Source organism: Anneissia japonica, unplaced genomic scaffold (assembly GCF_011630105.1).
Source record: "Anneissia japonica isolate Jap-2015-1 unplaced genomic scaffold, ASM1163010v1 scaffold1165_len1893470_cov193, whole genome shotgun sequence".
NCBI classification, from domain to species: Eukaryota; Metazoa; Echinodermata; class Crinoidea; order Comatulida; family Comatulidae; genus Anneissia; species Anneissia japonica.
The window spans coordinates 501,487-523,897 of NW_022709613.1; the positions used below are offsets into that span (position 1 = coordinate 501,487).

A 22,411-nucleotide genomic window follows, 5' to 3' on the forward strand; every position below is an offset into this window, starting at 1 on the left:
AACTCATTTTTGCTGGGCCTTGGATGATAATCATAATTTTGCATAGATCATGTATTATACCATGGTAAAAATGAAATAAATAAATAAATAAATTAATAAATATGTTCCAATAATGCTAAATTGAATCCCAATTTGTCATAAAAATGTGTTCTGATTAGCAATCAATTTCTCTAGTCAAGAAACTAATCCTAAAATTTTACCACTACCAGGAGGTTTCTCAAACATGATTTAAAGCATTCAGCCTGCATACAGAAAGGTGAGAGTTCACACCTAATTTACTTGACATTTCTTAAGTACATGTAACATTGGTGTGAAGACTGGAATCACTCGAGACACAACATGACACCTCGTCACTCAAAAAGACATTATAAAGCACATACCGATTGCATAAGCGTGTCTATGTCAGAACCATGTCTAACGGTCCTCCTCGTCCAATCAAGGGCCATTTCAAAGATCACACGATCACTTACAAAAGCAAGTTCTTTCATTGCAATAACCTCAATCTAGGGATTTGTAAATAAAAAAAAAACATGCATAAAACTTAAATACGTTATATTAAATATAATTTGTTTTACAATTCAACATTTACTGTAAAAAAAATATTATCATAGTTCCTGTGTACTTTATATTTTGTTGCACCTTGATTCTTTATTCTTGATTTTTTATAAAAAAAAAAAAAAATCAGTTGAGAAATAACCACTGAAATCTGAAGGGGCACAAAATTCCATTTTCAATATATGACTGGTAAAATTCAATTTTTTAAGTCCATTTAAATTCTATGTTTTAATGTCTATTGTTAAAACTGTATAATTTTTCACTAGTACAGTACCTTCTTATTATATTTTAAAATGAATGACCATTACTATTAATTCTGAAAGATGTGTACAAAGGGTATGTTAAGCCGCACATGCAAATCCTTTAATATCAGAAAAACACATTAATGTTTACACCACATATTCAGGCTTATCTAAATTGCATGTCTGAAACCACACACTAATGTTTACACCAGATATTAATACTATAGTATTTAAACAATACAATCAGGATATAGTATTTTCATCATATATTAATGTGTTAAACAATATTATCAGGATGTGTGTTCAAATTGCAAGTTTAGCCTGTTAAACCACATATTCATAATCATATATTTATAACATTCATAATAAAACATTAATGTATAACATAAAATTCATAAGGTATAAACCAAACATTCATGTTATATTCAAAGTGTTATGTTTAAGCCTGAAAACTACATACATAATAAAATATTCATAATGTTCAAATCAAACATTTATGTATTTAAACCAAACATTCACAATATTAAACTACATATTCAAGATGTATAATTACATGTTTGGATTAAACACTTTATGTTCAGTCAAACATTCAAAATATTTCATGACATTTTTGTGAAGTTTAAGCTACTGTACATATTCAGGCTGTTACTGAACAGTATGTTTACAATATGTGGTTGTATATATATTACTGTACTATATATTCAAACCACACTACGTACCCTCGCTTCATTCAAATACTTATATTTACCTCATACATGCATAAATTAATGTTTAAATTGCACATAGTTTGTGTTTAAACCTTCAATAATCGTGTTCAAAGCATTGAAGTGTTACGTTTAAACATTCAAAACAACTATCAAGCTTCAATTCCAATCATTCAATATATGCACATCATTAGAATCCACAAGTCTGCCTGTTTTTTTCTAAGTAATTACACGATGCTGTTGTATTGCTGTTAGGTAATTACAATGGATTTCACTGATAGGCTGATTACGTGCAGAAATAAACGTGATTGTGTGTACGTGCCGTTTCACTCTCGTCCATCATGAATAAAGGCCGCGACTATACAGTTTTCAAAAACGCCATGCAAAATGTTCATGACTTTATATTGATTTTTAGGATTTCAATTTATGTTTCCCTAATAGTTTCAAACTGAAGTTGAATGTTTTATAATGTTCAGCTTATGTATATAGGTTGTGTAAGTAAGCGAAGGGTAGTCTGATATTAAGTAAGTATTATAATTTATCTGTTACTGATCGAACTTGACACTTGAAGTGTAAAGATGAGATAGAAGTAAACCAGTTTGGAGAGCTATAGTGAAATATTGTGTAGCAAACAAGTTGAATATGGCAATAAAATAATGATGAAATGTCAACGAGTAGGAAGAAATGGGGTATACAAATAGAAAAATGAAATAATAAACAAAATTACTTTTTCCATGTATATCTTTAGACAAGCAAAAATAACATTATTACATAAATGATTTAGTTGTGGTATATTTTAAATCATTATTCTGAAAATATTTAAGATTTTAAGTCATTAGTTTCAATAATAACAAGATGTGCCAGGATTAATTTATCCCCTTGTTGTAAAACCAAAAAAAGAAGAGCATGACATTAAAATTTTTTTAAATATAAAAAAATAAACAGAAATATAAAAAATAACTTCCATGTAATTTGTCAGATATTTCAGAATGATCAGGCAGTAATGTATGTTCTTAGTATGTTTCTTATTTTTGTAAGTGTTTGAATAATTTTAAAGTTGATATAATTATAATTTGTGAAAAAGACAAATACTATATAATCTATGCCAGGTATTATTTGCTGCTACCCACATTCCTTCATACTGTATTTTTATTTAAATGTTAATCACTTTATCTGGAAGTAAATTGAAACAAAAACAAACCAAAAAAAAGAATTAAAATTTTAAAGTTTGGACAAGAAACTAACTTTTTAACTAATGCAACAAACAACATTTAAAAACAGACACGATATTAACAAGACTGAGTGTAAAAGGGTTTATGTATTATGCAATGTGTTAATGATTGTATTCTTCATTAAATTTCAGTGCACATGTCCAACTATCCCGGAGCAACTTCCCAACCAATAATGCTATTAAATAACATGCCATGAGACATTTTATACAAAATTTAATCAGACGAATATGACCTCCCACTTACCTGCAACCGTGGCAACTGATGGAATTCATTACTTAATGTGATGTCTTCAATGTTCTTCAGAATAAATGAGTCGATAGTTGCCATTAAATCTTTATCTTTCTGCTCTTCAGCGAATAATCGCATTCCTATGAACAAATACAGAATATAATAATTTTAATTATTATTTTTTTATTTATTCATTTTTTTTTATTCATTCTGAAAGTAATCAATAGTAAATACATTCAAGGATAAAAACACAGAAAAGTACAAAAAGCCACTTATTTCCACTGTGGTCCCTAAATGAGAATACTGAAATACCATAATAATAATAATAATAATAATAATAATAATAATAATAATAATAATAATAATAATAAAAATGGAAACAATACAATAAATACATTTAAAATACTACATAGACAAATTCCATTTTCATCATCAAAATTAAAATATACTTTATTATAAAGTTCAGATATATAATGGTTTTTTATGAGTTTTTTTAATGTGTGTGGATTGTGCATTTTGAACATTATAAGGTAATTTATTCCATTCATCAACAGAGATCAATGAATGAGAAGTAGAAAATCTAGTATTATAGTTATGAAGTTGGTTAGTAAACTCAATACCAGTATTTAAATATAAAGGAGATATGCCATTTATAATTTTGATTATTTGAATATATCAATTTTCTGTAACTCTAGTAGAAACAGATAGCTAATTTAATTAAATGGCCAGGCCAGGCTAGGCATGGGGGATTACAGGTCAACCCGCACCCATGCCAACCCGTACCCACGAACCGTACCTAAATTTTGGTCGACCCGTACACATCTTTGGTCAACCCGTACACATCTTTGGTCAACCCGTACACAGCATATACTAACACGTACCCAAGTTTGATGAATGATATTTTTACTACAATAATAAAACATTTTGCAAACTGTATTGTATATCAGATAGATATTATACTATATTATGAGCGCCAAGCTTACGGGTTAGAATACATAATTACCTTTTACTGAGCATGCATTAAACCAAGAAATTCATGATCGCCTAGGCCTACACGTTGGTCGCGATCAACAGCGTATGGAACGCCAATGTACACATTAAGAGGTCAGTACCGTTAAAAAAAAATTTTTTTTTAGCATGATTTAGACTTAGTATTGATTTTATTTATTTTAGTTTTTAACGATGCTTGACTATACATATTTTTTTATTGTATTTTTCTTCAGCATGATTATTATTTAGTTTTTTTTAACGATTGCCATTGTTACGGTATATCAAATATACTTTTCTGAATTGTAAAATTATACAAATAAAGTTACTGTTACACACACGTGCATCTGCACTGCATTACATGCATCTAGTTTTTCTTTTTATAGGCCTACGTTTATTTTTATCAAAACTATATTTATATTTCCACTAATTTGTGTATTTTGATATGCTACCAGTAGCAGAGATGATAGCTAATAGTGACATGTGTATGAAGTTACAGTAGGTGAATACACGTTTTTTTGCACCTAAAAATAGCTAGTCTTTTATTTTATATGTACAGTATATCAAATATATGTATTAGAATACAATTATATATGTATTGTATGTATGCAATAGAATTTAATGAATGATTATTAATATGTATAATATATACATAAATAAATATATGTATTTATGTATATATATATATATATATATATACAGTATATATATATATATATTAATATATATTTAATAAAGAATAGGCCCAAAGGCAAAAGAAAAGAAAAAGTAAAATTAAAACCAGAGAAAATTAAAAATAAAATTGAAAAATAGAAGAGAAAAAAAGGACACTAATAAAGAATACCTAGGCCTAGAGGAAAAGAAAAAAAAAAAACGAAGCAGAGAAAATTAAAACTGTTTAAAACTTATTATAACCTTATTATCGGCGACGACAATCTTCTTATAGACTGCACAAGATTGTACAGATACAAATATCTTTTGGGTACAGGTTGACCAAATTGACGTGTGTATGGGTCTGTTTGGGTACGGATTGACCGACACTGGGCGTAGGCCTAGGCAAGCTAGGCCTAGCCAAGCCATTGTTGTCAATAGTAAAATGACTTTGTTAAAAGGACACTAATAAAGAATACCTAGGCCTAGAGGAAAAGAAAAAAAAAAACGAAGCAGAGAAAATTAAAACTGTTTAAAACTTATTATAACCTTATTATCGGCGACGACAATCTTCTTATAGACTGCACAAGATTGTACAGATACAAATATCTTTTGGGTACAGGTTGACCAAATTGACGTGTGTATGGGTCTGTTTGGGTACGGATTGACCGACACTGGGCGTAGGCCTAGGCAAGCTAGGCCTAGCCAAGCCATTGTTGTCAATAGTAAAATGACTTTGTTTAGAGTATAACTATTAATTATCGATTCAATGTTGGAATATACTTTTAATTTTTGTGGCGGTCGGCGATCGTAAACAAAACAGTCAAAGTTCAAGAGGCCACACCTCTAAACTGGCCGTCATCAACGAGATTAGCCGAGTGTCAACCAATTAGGTTAATTTCATACGCTTGAGTTACGATGACGTCAGATCGCCCAAAGCTAGCCCTGCACAGCAAGCATGTGTTTACAACTACATGCTCGAGTCAGAAGCATGTGCACACAATGGTAACCGCAAGAATCTAGGCCTAGGCTAGCCTAGGCGACCTACGTTTTTGGCTTTCGTGTTTTCCTTCAAGATTTGAATGTTCTTATTTAGATTTATTTTACGTGTCAAATGGCGTCGTGAGGGCACCGAGGCCAAGGCTGCAAAAGGGCAGGCAAGTAGTGGCCGTCTTCATGCTTCATTTTCAGGGGCACCAAGGCCAACCGTCGGCAATAGCCGCGGTAAAATTCGAGGCCTGACTTTATTTTAGGATATTTGTAATTTATTTTTGATTTTTTTAATATCTATTTACATTTCAACCTAGAGCGATGTTAACAAGTTTATATACCTGTATCTTATTTCATGTAATCAAATAAGAACATACTTTACTATAAAGAAGTCTGCTAAACCTAAAGCCACTACAGGGTACTGCTGCTAAGCAGCAAACACAAACAACAAAAAACAGGGAATGCTAAAGACACACAGCCTCAGGGCTGGAAAACCAAATGAAAACACAATTATGCTGAAGAGTACAGTAAGTTGATGAATAAAAATAATAATAAAAACTCACAACCCTCAGTCAATTACGGAAACTCAAAAACATGATTATACTATTCAATAAAGGGAAAAGTTTTTTTTAAAACCATATTTATAGAGGGTGACCCTTACAGTGTATCCTTGAAAGTCGGTGGAGATTCAGGAGCCCTCTTAAATAAATAAAATAATGTGATGCTTTTATCATAAGTCTCTTTGTGAGACTTAGGGAGTGGATTTGCTGGCACAGGAATTTAACTCAGAGTGATAAGTTGTGGTAGTGCAGCAGTCCATACAAAATGATTCTCTGTAGTGTAATACAAGTACAAATGGATTTGATATAGTCTACATTGTTTGGTTTTACTCCCACCTGGTCCAGCCCTTTAACAATTTTTTTACCAAGATTTCCTTGAATTACTGATCAGATATATAACGTGTTTGAAAGGTCAATGGTTGCTCATATATTATTTTATTTCCACTCCTGTTGCCTTCACCTATTCATTAATAATATACACATTGTTAGTTTTTTTTCTTTCTTTTTTTCGTTTTTTCTCTATTACTTTGTCTTACACCATGTATGGATTGGGGTGAATAGGTGTTGATAAATGCATGGGTTTGCATAATTATGGAGCGGAGTTGAATAACTTGATGAAAGATGCTGGTCTTTCATCCAATCACAGTGTCTTGGGTTTAATTCTTATGACAGCAAAATGGAGAAGTTTATAAAGTGTAACTGATCACTGGGAGAACAGTAAGGTTTCTATTGAACAGGTTTACTCAGTATAAGGAAAAATAATTAATTCATTAATCAATAGTAATTGTCAACATCTTATATTAATCATCATCATAAATTATTATACCAATCATATCAGTGCAAATATTTAAAATGAAAAATTACACTAACCTAAGCAATTCTTTGCACTCAGATAGCTGACTATGTGCTCCTTACACGCAGACCGCACACGTGAAACCTCAAGATATCGAGACGCCTTGTATATTTCTTTCACCTGATTGTGTGGAACCTCAAGTCTAAAAATATTAAATATAAAATTTAATTATTCATTCACAACAATTTACAATCAATCATCCCTTAGGCGAGACAAACAGGCCAAACGCAAATATTGATGATTTTGAATAAAAATAAAATTTTATTTTTGGCCAATTAGCACATCTGCTGCCACGAAAATGTGGGAAATCTCAGAAAAAAATAAGTTTTTCTTTATTTTTATTACGCCCTCCGCTGCCTTGAAACCTCTAAAGATAAGCTATGTATATTTCTTCCGAATTATATAAATTTGAAGCATTTAACCATCCTATTTTACAGTACATACACCAATAAAATTTTATTTTTATTTTCTCCTCCGTCTGGATGATTTTGGCAATACTATTTGCTAAATAAAACAAAATTTTATTTATATTCTGCCCTCCTCCGATAATAATAAAAAAAAAAAAAAAAATAAGTACACGAAACAAGGAATAAGAGTGGTCTTGCCTTATGATCAATAAACAATGAAAAATACTTAAATATACAGATTCTCTTTTATTTATGGCTCCTTAATAATTAATTCATTTTATTACATCTTTTTTATAGAGTGTGAACTTGCACATGTAATTTTAAACAGCAGGTTGAGCAGTATCGCAGAAGGTCCATTCAATGATCTGTCCCCCATATTCATATTCAACACCCACATATGCGTTTTCACACATAACCTTTCTCAATACCACACGCGTACTGTATTAGGAGAGGCATTTTTCACAGATTACCGTACGTCCTTAACAATTTAAATTGCATTAATATTGATATTTTCTCTCGGATAACCGTGTTGCATTTGAAATGAAGATCATGTATTCCTATCTCAAAAAGAAGGTATATAGTCTTCATAATGAGTTACACTGTGTGTTTTCCTATTATTATTAATATAATCAAAATTTCTTATTTCATCGTACTATTTCTATATTTGTATTTGATTACTGAAATTATAAAGGTCAAATTCACTTTTAGACTATTTATTTTATTTTATCAAACATGTTAGTAAATTTTCAGTGCTGTTGGTAATTTAAAGAATACAGAAATATCACCCAACCAAACATGCTTTCATATCCCTATCATACTCATACTGAAAAAGGCGATTTTTTTTTTCAGCTAAGCACCGGCTCTAGCACTCTTAACATAAGCAAATGTTTTTCAAAACATCTATGGAATTTTTGAAGGTATGATTGGCAAATTGAAGCTTTCCCTTCCCTACTGAGATATAAAAAAAATGCAACTAGTATTAGAAACTAACTAACTAAATAAATGAATAAAAAGAAGTAAATAAATAAAATAAATAAAAAAATTATAGTGGTTATTTTAAGTGCTGCCTGTCATATGCAAGAAGAAATATTATACCTGATAAAGAAATCAACCTAATTAGATGCTTTCTATTAAAATTTACAAATAGAATTTAAAAACATATAGTACTGTTAAAGCATGAAGTACATATTTCTATGATTTTTGCCTTGAAAAATTTTCTTCAATGTGATAAACCAGAAATGGTCACAAATTTCCAAAAAAACTATGTACTTATTTACAGCATTGCCATGGTGAATTTTCTGAAAGCGACCTGACTTGCATTTGTGAAAATACTTAATGGATGTTAGATATTCTAAATACTACAAGCACTACTTCTTTCTTGCTCATAAAATGTTATTATAAAGTCACATACGAATGTTAAACCATGAGAGGAATTACAAGGCTAAAATAACATGCTGAACTGGCACTGTGAAATGTAACCTGGGGCACGAACCAATAGCAGCTCTCTGTTTGACATTTAAGAATGAGGTTGAGATGAATACACACGTATGATGTACTAAGATACTTAGATGATACTGCAAAGAATAATATCTTGAGCATTCCTACACCAAAGGCCTATGATTATATGTATGTCTAGAGGGAAATGCTTACTCTGGTTTATAGCTTGTTAATGTTAGATTGCCACAAAAGAGGCTATCATTTATGAACATGATTATAAATAGAATAAATTTTAATATATTTTTATATAATTATGAATTGTATTCATGCACACAAAACTGTAATATATTATAAATAAGTGGTATCTCTTTTTTGACCACTGAAGTATTCCCTATACTATTTACATAATATAATTCATATTGCATATTTAACAAGGTAAATACAGTATGAAAAAAATAAAATAAATAAAAAATCAAAATGTGAAGACTTGCATTATAATATATTATTAAGTATAATGTAAAATCCTTCCATAATATTAAATATAATGTTACAATGAAACCAACCATAAACATATTAAAATAAATGATAATTAACATGCAATTAAGAATATCTTGTATTGCTTCTTAATTTTAAAGTGTTGTGGGAATAAGTTACTTGATGCTCTTTTGCTGACATAATGCACCAACTGTTTGAAGTCAAATACATAAATAAAAATGAACTGGATATTTCACATGAACCATAAACTATAAATAATCCAAAAAAATTTTCATAACAAAGGTTTCATAACAAAAAAATCAACTAATTTTCATCAAAACGTATACTATATTCATTTACGATTAAGTAAATTAATTAAAAATTTAACTTTTTTTGGACAAATCATCCTTGTTCGACAGAGGCAGTAAGGAGGAGTTTTCACCCCATTACTTCTTGATCAGAAACACCGAAAAACTCAGCATAAACAGTACATCACAAGATGTTTATTGTATTGAGAATTAAGTGATCCTCCTGAAATCATTTAAGACCGCTGTATCAAAAGAGTAAAGAGTTTTGCAATGGCCACAAAAAGCTGTTCACGAAGCTGTTTACATTTGTATGTGATGTGGAGTTTCAACCTTGTTAAAGATTTGAATACGGTTTGCATAGTCAAATCCTTACCAAATTTCACCACACACACACACACAAGAATAAACAGCTTTAAAAAAGATTATTCATGGCTGTTTGCGAAGCTGTTTATTCTCATGAGGGGCAGACTTAAGTAACATTAACGTCATCATACTCAAAATTGATTTTGTAGTAGTACATTTTAAAAATTATTTCATATTAAAATATAATATCTATTATACGGGAATACATATTACTTAACTACTATACAATATCTACTAATATTTTATGTTATTTTTATTGCACACTACTAGTAGATAGAAGTAGTTGGCATAACAGTTGTGTCTCGAACACTCAAACTAGGTCGGGGTTTCAAAGCACTCGCCATCCAAGTCGCTGTGTCCTGCTCTCTATCTCTCTCTCTACCCAGAAGTATAAATGGGTACCGGCATATGGTCTAAAGGTAAAACAGATAGCTGAGTGGGAGGAGTGGCGAACCCCCTACAGCTTTTCAGTCTGGCTACTTTTCAACCTTTACCTTACAAAATGAAAGTTTAACATCACATTGTTATCAAACATTCACACCACACGACATAATTTGTGGCAATAATTAAAGTCACCATATTGCATATCTAAAGTGGATTATGACAGATTCCCAAATCAAATAATCATAATAGAACCTTTAGCCTTTACTAATCAGGAATCCAGTAAATCATCGAGTGCACCCTTTGACAGCTGAGAATGAATAGCCTGACTTAGAGAAGTCAGTATATCTTATGGATGTATGACAATATTATATAGCATCCTCATATTATTAAAGATCGCTCTATGTTGAGCTAAAATATACTTATAAACATGGACACAAATAAGTCTAATTTTGATTTCTTTTTATTTATGCAAAAGTATTTTCCATGCTAACGAACAAATGCATTAATAAATAAAATAATAATTATATAAAAATTGGTTTACTCAGGTTAATTATATAATTTATTATTTTTTATTTCTATTATTTTTATTAATATATTTGACATAAGCTTTAAAAAATTAATAGGGTCTACAGTTGGGGGCTATATACAATCACTGATAGAGCACTTGGGTTGGTCATCACAGCGATTACACAAGACCCACCATGATTTCAACACACCACACCAATAATATTGTCCATCACTGGAATAGAATCTAGGCACAATAACAACAACGAAATTGAAATTGAATTACGATTTTCAGTGAATCCCTAATATGTACTGTCTATTAGACAAACAGTTAACAACTTTCAATTATTTACCCACTTTCTAATATGATTCATAATTGAATTTGTAATTTATAGACATGAATTTTAGGCCTTGTTTCTCCAGTATTTATAATTTCTCTGATAAATTATTTTAAAAATTACTTCCAAATATGTTATCCCATCATGCACCATATGGACAACAATACAATGTGTTCAACATCAAAATATCTGTCGAGCGCAGTCGTTTCAGACTTTAAAAAAATATTTAATAAGCATGAAAAATTCACTTTTATTATAAAGTGTTTAATACTAGGGCTACTAACTACTAGTTACCTAGAAACTAAATACCCACTACAATTCCCAATTGTCAATACCAAAAACATTTCTTTATATGACCGTGATTTGACATCGGTCAACGGATATTTATTTTCGCATTCGGACCTTTTTCCAATAAATTCTCATCCAAAAATCTATTACTGGGTAATAAAGTGCTGCAGAAACACAGTTTTTTATGTTAGTAAAACCAGGGAGTGGTAAAGCTAAATTTAAAGAGCCAAGGGGAAGTCCCAGGGAATTTTTTTAGTAAGTATATTAAATATTGTTTATGCAGTAACTGTCTTCACCTACTCCATAACAATGTTCATTTCTGCAAATCATGTTCATAAAATAGAAAGTTTGTAATTGTTTTACACTTCATGGCATAATAACAGACTTACTTAGAAACATAGGAATAGTTGACAAGCAGCTCAACGGCACTAGCGTCAACACCTTCCAGACTATGCATCAATAATCCATCACTATGCTGTCGGCGACACCACTCAGCAATATATGGACTCGTACATGACAAAACGGCGCGATGGGCTGGGATCTCTTGGTTACCCACCGACAAAATCAAGTCTATGTTTTGACGATGTTTGCGAAGCTCATTCATGCATTTTAATGTTGACATCGGACCTTGGTCATCACTGTACACTAACATTATGTCTGGTGTCTGTTCTTCTCTGGGATATTGGTCTGAAATTTGAATAATACAAATTATTTCTTTACCACCAAAAATAACATAAAAATGTTATAACTACACTTATTAAATATTAAAGTTACCATAACAAATAATCCAAAAATTCCTCCTCAAAATTTAAATTAACTAACTCAAAAATTATTTAATTCAAGATGAAATATTAAAAAAAAAAACCCAAAAAACCAATTTATTTAAACTACATTTTACAGTAATAGTTTATTACAACCTGTATTTGGTGGTTTCGCACTTGTGTTTGGTTTCATGAATAAGCATTAAAATGGATTAAGAACGCTCAGAATTTAAGCTAATTTAAATAAAAGAATATTATTCACTACTGTACATCACAATTTGAAATTGTTATAAATTAAAAATGCACAAAGGATTTAGTTGAAAACCATTTACAACAATAGCAGGAAAATCATTTGCAAACCAAATCCCAACCATCTAATAAAAATGATAATTATTCAAAAGATCTGATTGTTTAACAAATCACTTTGTAGACTATGGACAGCTGCATGCTAATTCATTTTTAAGCCAATGATTACAACCTTCAATTAACAACTTCTATGCCATCTAAATAATTAAAAACTCACTATTACATTATACACTACATTACATTACTACATTATTCTGATTCACGACAACCTTCAAGAATTAAACAATTTACTGACAGATATATATACATTTCAACCAAACTATTTTCATATTCGAAGACATTTGCTGGGTCCATTATCACAAATCATGCACGAATCATCAATCTTCTTTAATTTCGTCTTGAAATCAAATTTTAATAAGCTCTTCTATCGGTTACTATGACAAGTCGAGCCATTGAGGCTCAATTACAATCTGCATGTTAACATCAAACTTGACTGCTTGCCCTAGACTAATATTATTCACTTTTTTTTATTCTTTTAAAATGAATTAAATTTTCCCGATCCTATTGGTTTTGATTTCTACAAACAGTGCAACCTAAATTTTGAGGCCCTAAATTTAGACAAAAAGTACTTTCTAGATTGTTCACCTTCTTAATATTATTGTAATATAATTAGGTTTGGAATAATCAACTATCAGGATTAAATCCTGGTTTCCTTAAAATCGCTATCGCTACAATTTTTTACTGTAATTGTTGTGCTAATGTAGCAATCCCCGACGCAATTGGGAAGGCTCCCCAATACGATCAACCAATCAGAAAGCTGTCGGCGATAGTGTGTAGCGATTTTATGAAAAAAAGCTTTAGGCATACAACTCTTTTGAAAGGTTAAGGAATAGCATTTACTGTAAGTAAATCAAACATGAAAATATGTACAGCACTATAATTATTGTAGATAGATAATTCTAGGCATAAATGTATAGAATAACTAAATAAGGCACACTCAAACCTAACCTTATGGTGAATAGTTGTTCGTATGCAAACATTCTAAATGCACATTGTTTGATGCTCTATTGTATTAGAAGATTGTAACAATCATTATAATCAATTTTATTATGAAATCATAAATTATACTGGGCATGAATTTTGAAAATATTTATAAAGTAAAAAAAAAATATATATATATATATATATAAGTAATATATAAGTTTTAAATAATCAGCTTATTTGTTATAGATTTTAATTCTGAGACAAAAATATAATCCTTGTATGATACATTGCTACAAAACATTTCTTGAATAGGCAAACCAAGATCTGGCTTGAAAATGGTTTAGCATTAAAGTAACAACACAACTAAGCACTTGCTTTGTATTTCCTTGAAGCATTCTCTAATCTCTCTGTTGATCTATAAAAACAATGTCTGATAATTTCCTGATCCTGGATTCTACTGATCATTAAAAATGCTTTCTTGTTATTGATGCGAGTGTCTGGCCAAGAATTCATCGTACTTTATAGAGATCTTAGAGAAGAGGAAACCAAACTATAAAAATGTAAATTTGTGTTAAACCATGATCAGTAATTGCTGTTCATTGTTTGAAATCATGATCGTTTTGCATAGGCGGTAGACCACATGGATAGGCCTAAAGTATGGTACCGGGTTAAGGAGAAAATAATGTTTACTGTACAATCAAAGGAATCAAACAATTGGCTTATCTTTGAAGAAATAAGTACCTATGTATATTTAACCAAGTAATTACAAATCCAACACCTGCCATTAACAACCAAGAACAAGTACACAACTGCCACTAGGCCTAGACAAACTTGTGAACTATGACCCATCAACAAAATGTTTATTGTCCGCGTTTTTATCCGATGGGCCTTACAGTAGAACCGTAACAATGATTAAGTGGATTAATGGTGGGAGAAGTATATTGATTTAAAACTCAAACATTTAAATAGATCTCATCAAAAGAACAATACTGTGACATTTCAGAAGTTCAAATGCAAACTGTAAAATTCCTGTGCCAGTGTTTTTAATCCAGAAATTATCTCGATTTTGGAAAACAACACGATATTATAGATTTTAAATATGGAATCTGAAAAATACTGACAATATATTTTAAAGATTAAATCCGATAAGCATGTTGCAAGTCATTTCATTAAGTGCAAACCCACATCACATATTGTAGTAAACTCCTATACTGTACAAACACATTCAATAAAGACTTAATAAATGTTGAATAATCGTGTGAGTGCAAAATGATGTTAATTATTATCTTTTTTAAGAGCAGACTAGTAGAATTTAGGAATTAATCAATGTTGGCTAGCCAAATTTGGCTATGGCTCAGTTGAATTTAATAATTACCTTAAAATTTTTATCCTGAGAATGCTTAGCATAAGTATGTTTTATTGTTTACAGTAATCTTTGGTAATGATATTAATACAATAGTCAGCTGCAAAGACTAGGCCTAGCTTAGGTATATACACAGGATACAGAGAAAAGGGCAACAATAGACATCTTGCAATAGCAATTTGTTTACTACAGGTGGGTACTTAGATTGGGTGGATTTCTTACGGGTGAAACACACCACACAATCCACTGTAACCCTTCTTTTGTTGAATTAGCAGTCCCTAGACCACAATCTTCTACTATAATTTCTCTATCACGCACATGGGTAGATTGGCTTTGTGGGGTTTCATAAAGTACTTGGTTGTCATAGCACTCTACTTTAAGTGTCATGATCTTAATAACCTTCGACATTCATTTCATTGGAAATATATAATCTTTGCCTGCAGAAAAAAATTAATACTACCAAAGGGTCAGTTAAACCACCAATACATTTAATAGCTGCAGTCTAGAATTTTCATAGGTTTCATATCAAATCTATTGCATGGGCTCACTAATTGTTTATTGTATATAAATGATGAGAATTTCTGAAAGAATATTTTTCCTCTACCTTATCCCTTCTCTCTTGAATCCAAGCCTCTAATTTTATTCTTCCTTTACAAATAAACATACAAGTTGTATAGATATGGACAGGGAGTCTGGAATCAGTACAGACTATCGATTTGATATTTGAAAATGCACAAGATAGGAGAAATGTTTGACATAGCCAGAACATCTGTTTTACAATAAAACAAAAATTTGTTGTCAAAATCACTGGAAAAATGAATGATTTTAATGATTGGCTTATCACTTCTATTTCAAAACTTAGTCCAATTAGGAAGAATCCTGTTCATGGTTTACTGCACACACAGATGGATGTTACAAGAATTTTTTAAATATCAAATTGTGTCATGACTCAGAATTTGTAAAGAAAAGCAGGGACTATAATCGTTGATGTAATCTAGGACCCACTGAGTCAATAGCGATAACCAGTATCTCACTAGCAATTCAATTTTCAATGACTTAATTTAAAGTTTCAACTAGATTTTAAACACAGATCTTTTGAAAAAAAGTACTACACAAACACAACATTTAGAATTCACACTCACCATCTAGATGTAAAATTGTTTATATTCTAGTCATAACTGTGAAATACTAAATTACACTGGTTTCACAGATAGATAAACGTTCCACCCCACACTGAGGAAACTAGTTATAAGATTCTGCTTCTTCAAAGTGCAAAATACTGCTGATCACTAGACCATATCTCAAATCTTTCCCGCCAGTAGAATCTACTCTGATTGGCTCACGATAAAAGCAAGTTAAGTACTGTCATGGCAACAAGGATGTCATTGCAAGGTTAAAAGAAGATTGCTTTTGTGTTTACTAAACAATTGAAGGTCTGATCATTATATATAATACAGTACCTGCACTGCTAGTTAAGATGTTTAAGAAGATTGCTTATCCATTTCCTATACCATAGTTGATGCTCACAATGTTATCCCTATAGAATATCCCAATAATAGTCTTATAAAATGATATATTGGATGATGGACTGTCATAACAATGACAATAGAAACTGATATTACTAGTGGATAACATGTTCACACAAGACACTTAACATAATATAGGCCTAGCTATTGACTGGCTGATACAGTAATCACACAATTTCAAATTTGACTGCACAACACACACAAATGTGCAAGGAAAAATTAAAAAAATATGTTGGGAAAAAAAAAATGTGGAGAAAATGTATAATATATGTATATACATACAGTATTCATCATTGGTACTCTATAGGCCTACAATTGGTATATTATACAAATGCAGTAAAACAACTAGGGCACCAGCCCATATATATTGTGCCAAACTGGTCCAACATTAATTATGGCATGAGATTGTTATTGTCAAACAATATCACTTGTCATTACAGAAATGAAACCGATCTAAGTACTAACTACTAAATAATTTTATGTTCTATTATGCTCAGGTTCTCAACATCGAACTTGACACCGATTTCAACAAATTTCATTATCTAAATATTCCCAAACATGTAATTTCAATATTTCTCTAAATCATCTGCTTTCCTACAAAAGACCAAATGTGAATTTCTTTGATTGCATCCATGACGTACACTTTATTCATTTAGTATGGAAGAATATATCCTCTCGGAAATATTTTTTTAGAATGCTATCGATTACAAATGTTAATATTTTCATTTCCTGTGCAAGGCTATGCCTTAGTTGTTAAAGCCAAGTTATATAGTTTGTAGAATTACATCATCTCCTTTCATAACAGCCCCAAGACCTCAGGAGTATTGATAAAACATTAAGTGTTATGTTTATGAAAACATTGCAATAATATTTACAGAAAAAAAAACTCTTAGGCCTATATTCAAAAAATGATTGGTTGGTAAACTCATTATTTAGTAAAATAGAGGAAGTTGCTTGATACTTTAAAAAGAAATCTATTTAAGACATGAGAATATTTGGATATCTGCCACTAAATTCAATTGTTTAAATTGATGTTGAAACATGTTCCACTTAATATTCATTTGGCATTGGATGTCTTGCCTCATTATTATGTGCAACATTCATACTTGAAGAAAATAAACTGATGCAACAGTAGTTAACACAACAATGTTAATTGTTAATTAGAACAATTACCGGTATATTTTTCTTCAGATTTCCATTTCATTTTTAAATGTTGAAAGTTATGTAGAAACATTTTTACCAGTTGTAAAACCTATAAATCAAGTCTAAAATAGTGCTAAAACCTAAATGAGTTTAGACATAATACAATACTGTACATGCAACAACACTGTTAACCAACCCAACAGTGTATAAAGAATTACATTGTAATTTAATTTTCTCCACCTTGGTGACAGGATCTCATTCACACACTGCATTACTTGTATTTTTTTTTTTCCTCCTTTAAGCTCCGCTTCCATACAATTGCTACACTGTCGCTACATATTTCTACTACAATCGTTGCACTGCGTAGCTGTCCCCGATGCAATCAGGAAGGCTCCTTGATTCAACTGACCAATCAGTGTCGCCAAGGGAGTCGGCGATAACGTGTAGCAATTTTTACGGAGACCAGACTTTACCTAGATGTTTTTATCAAAACCCTTTTGCCCTCCACCGAAAAGTTTTCAAAAATAAAGTTTACTGAACAAGATATAAAAAAGTCTTGACTAAACAAATAGGTAAAATGACAACATTATGGCAAGCAGATGTGGTAATGTATAGCTAAATTAAATCCTGGCTTAAGACATCAATATGTAATCTGGTAACAATTGAAAACCTAATACACCAGATGAAAATTTAAATTTCAAATATTCTCCTGGATTATTCCAGGCAAAACTGTTTCCAAAGAAATACAAATAGGAGGTACACAATTGAGGAAGGAAAACTGAAAATGAAATTTTATATGTTTAGAACAGGAATTAAATAGCAACAGGGACTATAATAACATTGATATCCACTCAAAGAGAACGCTCATTGAACTTGTCCATTAGCAGGTCAAGTTATGCGTGGGGGGTGGGGAAGTTTATTTTCTGGAAGACACTAAATTTATTAAATGTTTGCAAAACTGTAGCATACTACTGACGGAAAACACCTAAATATTTTGAGAGAGATGGAAATGAAGATAAAATGGACTTGACGTAGAACAAGAAATAAATGACAATAACAAACATTAATGAAATAAATGTGTTGAAGGTCAAGATAATTTAGTAAATCAGTTTAATTCAATATAAGCTATATTTGTCACTACTTTACTAAATATCAACACTGACATTTACCACTGAAAAAATTGTTCTGTTTTCCATAACACATGTGATCTTTTTATCTCTGAAACAGGATTTGCAACGAGTGACTAGTTTGGCTTGTTTTTGCAACATTTATACAGAACATTATAAAGATGATCCTGTCCAGTCATATAATTTAAATTTGAAAACATGTACCTATGTGTAAAACAGATAGAACAACATCCAAATAAGGGAGTGTTTCTAGTAGGTAAAACCTGTCCAAACTAGAAATTGGCAGTAGTGGAAATTTCATATTTGTAGGGAAGATTACCTAGAACTAACACACTGCCACCTACAGGGGGAGGGGAAAGTTCCTGGAACTCGCACATTCTAGTGTTTTATATCCATAGTGTATGATTATGTTTCTGTAAATTGACCCACTTAGATCTGAAATAACCAACTCATATTTTGGCTGGGGAAGTGGGACATGTCCCCCTTGGAATCTCTGTCACTGAAAATGGGAACAATTAAAAAAATATGGATACTTTTATTGTAAAATGAACGGGCCAAAAGCGATTTCAGTTTTTAGTCCTTATCTTGGTAATTAAATTACCAACCAATAAAACTAAAAATCCTTTATATTCTTCGCCCACCTGACAATGGCACTTGATTGTGTATATTAGGTTATGATTACTGTACGTATGAGAATACTCAAAGTGGCGCTTTCAGCTAAGTGTTAATAATCTGTAACATTCTGTCTTAGTTGATATTAAATACCGGTAACAATGAATAATAAATTAGAAGAAAAATTTAGTTAAATTGGAAAGCAGCACAAACTAGACAACTGCAAGATGTTAATGTACTAGGTAATGTTATCTCCTCACAATTCTCAGAAACATAGTCATGTTTGCCTCACCTCTCTAGCAATCATGCATATTTCAAATTTAGTTTGAGAATTACATGTTCCTGTAATATTCAATTGTCAATTGTGTGCATTTGACTGTTCACGGTACAGTATCTAAAATTTATATTATTAATAATCTTCCTAATTCATACCTGTACAAGTTTTATAATTTTCGTCTATTTGCCGACAATACTAATATATTTCACTCTTTTGCTGTAAACATTCTTGATTTATCACATGTTGAAATATCAGTTGGTGTAATTCTAATAAATTGACAATAAATAAAAAAATAAAAAAAACTGATTCTCTGATTTTTCAGTTTAAAAATAAAAATATTAGTACTCAATGTTATTTTTCTATTAATGTTTTAATTAAAAGAAAGTGTGTCTGCGAATTTGGTTGCTATTAAATTTGACAAATATCTGTCCTGGAAATTTCATTTTGAGGATGTATACGACAAGATAAGAAAAAAGACTAGTTTTATTTCTAAGTTAAGACATATTCCCAGAAGAACATTGATTACACTTAATAATTAATTTATATTTATACTTCATTTACATTTCCTATTTTAATGTATGATACTGAGATTTGGGGAGGCATAATTCATATTTAGAAGGTATTTCTCTCAAAAAATGATTTGTCAATGTATTGCTTCTAAAATTCTTGATAATTTTAAATTATATGAATTATATGTTCTTACATTTATTTTTGATATTTATCATGGTAGAACACCCCATACTAACAATTATATTACTTAAAACCTTGTACATTATTTTATAGCAGTTATCAAAGAAAATTAATTTATTCATTTTAAAGCTTATAATTAGTTTTGTTTATAACTTTTGTTTACCTCCTGCTTCTGTTATTGTTTGTCCAAATTATTTTATTAAACTTACTTCATTAAGTTTTATTCAACTATACCTTATCACCCTTTGTCAATGAAATATGTTTTTTTTTTAAATTTAACAATATATTGTTGATAATAAACTTTAAAATTATATGCATGACACAGTTTTAATATTCAAAACCTGTGCACTGAAATTTTATAAGATTTATGATTATGTAATTCATATTTTAAATAGATAGATCTGAAAGATTATGTTTAGTCATATAAAAAATAGGTAGCTGCTCAGACTACCTGTAAATTTATGTTGGAAGCTTTTTAATCAGCAGTCAATACAGGCTTCATCAAGTGAAGTATTTGTGTTGAACTCGAAATTGGCTGTCATTTTTCTGAACATCTGTCCATCATTGTCTCTAAGTTTCAGTTTGAATTCCCTTTAACAAAACTTTGTTTAAAGATCAACCATGCATTATATACCAATGACCCAGACAACAAATATTTACTTATAGTGCGTGTGGGACAACAATACTCAGGCTGTATTCAGAAGAGATTTTCATAGGCGATAAATGTTGCGCATGTTTCATTGTAGCCCTGGGATGGTGAATGTTAATAACCAGTTTTGCCTACCAGAAGTTGCATATTCATAGTTAATCTACTGTAGTAATTTTTTACTACCAAGTATGCCTAACTGATAGTTAAGCTTTCACACTTTGTTTGGTTTTTCTTTGCTTGCTTAGTGTAAATTCCCTTTCTCATAATAATTCAAGCCACAAGTCTTTGTAGTTGAGGGCCAATGCCTAGCAGCCACTGAAACCAAGATGACCCATGTTTCCACATAATAGGCTACGATCCTGCAAATGTTACTAAAGGCCAACTCAGACAGCGCAGTGCGACGCAGCCTGGCGCGATTCATCGTCGGGGACAGTCTTGAGAAATATTAAACATGTTTAATATTCTACGACGCGACTGCCCACGACGCAACAACAAATCGCGTCGAGCTGCGTCGTATGACGCTGTCTGAGTTGGCCTTTAGAGTTTTAAACGAAAAGCTTACAAAAATTGGAAACATTTATATTTGTTTCATAATAATGAATCCGACTGTGTTGTAGTAGGCCTATATTGTCTATTACTATGTGTGTGAATATTTTAGAGCTGGCAATTTGAGTGAAGCTTGGCTTGAGCTCTAGTTTGAACGTGGTCTTGGCTGCATGTGTAGATACAGGTATTGCTCAACTATGTTCAAGGTGGCCCTAGCAATGAGTAAACAAAAGCCAAGCCTGGGTCTCAATGTCTGCAAGTCTGTATTAAGTAATGCCTGCTTCATTGATCATTACATCACACTGGTTTGGTCTTTAGTCAAATAAAAATATACAGTATATTGTACTTGAAAGCGTCACCGCCCAACCCTGCTTTTGTAGCCATCACTCTTTCTTTTGTTACTGAAACCAGACCTCTGCAAGGGCCAAGGTTCCTATGCGGGCATTCATTAAATATTGCACTACTGTATTTGCGATGATGTAAACATGGCAACAAACGAAACCAGAGAGACCTCAAGTGTTAATCCGGCAGTTTTATTTTATTGTTAAGCGCATCGAGGCTTTAGCATTACGCTATTTAAGCCAAAATTATTATAATTACAATTATTATTATTATTAATATTTTTATTATTATCATTAGGTTTTTTTTGTTCTGCTTGTTTAGTGCCAATGGTGAAAAGTTGCAATAACTGTGGCGGCTGTAGGATATATTTTCTGGGGGCTGAGCTGTCCGACAGGGACTAGGCTCGTAGGCGGGAGCTTGTGGAAAATTTTGTGAGGGTGTTCCCCTTCTAAATGAGATTTTTTAAAGAATAGGAACCACTGGATGGCCAGAAATGACACTCATACTGTGACAGACAAGTGTTGGCTTGGCAAGGGCATATGCTTATATTTGTTTTAGTCTAACTGGCCAACGAGCTCTG

The 22,411-nt window shown here is 31.2% G+C and overlaps 1 protein-coding gene across 3 annotated transcripts in view; it reads right to left on the minus strand.

Annotated features, from left to right (window-relative positions):
* Window positions 1-350: 350 nt before the first annotated feature.
* Window positions 351-22,411, minus strand: part of LOC117106901 (influenza virus NS1A-binding protein homolog A-like) — a 30,657-nt gene continuing 8,596 nt past the window's right edge. For 2 of the 3 annotated variants that reach the window (XM_033248419.1, XM_033248421.1), the window contains exons 3-6: window positions 11,895-12,192; window positions 7,020-7,144; window positions 2,977-3,101; window positions 351-503 (exon numbers count right to left, since the gene is read on the minus strand). In XM_033248419.1, the coding sequence (XP_033104310.1) occupies window positions 366-503; window positions 2,977-3,101; window positions 7,020-7,144; window positions 11,895-12,192 (686 nt within the window). In that variant the 3' untranslated portion in view covers window positions 351-365. Of the gene's footprint in view, window positions 504-2,976; window positions 3,102-7,019; window positions 7,145-11,894; window positions 12,193-16,061; window positions 16,202-22,411 lie in introns of those variants that run through there. The other variant, XM_033248420.1, reaches the window with a different exon arrangement.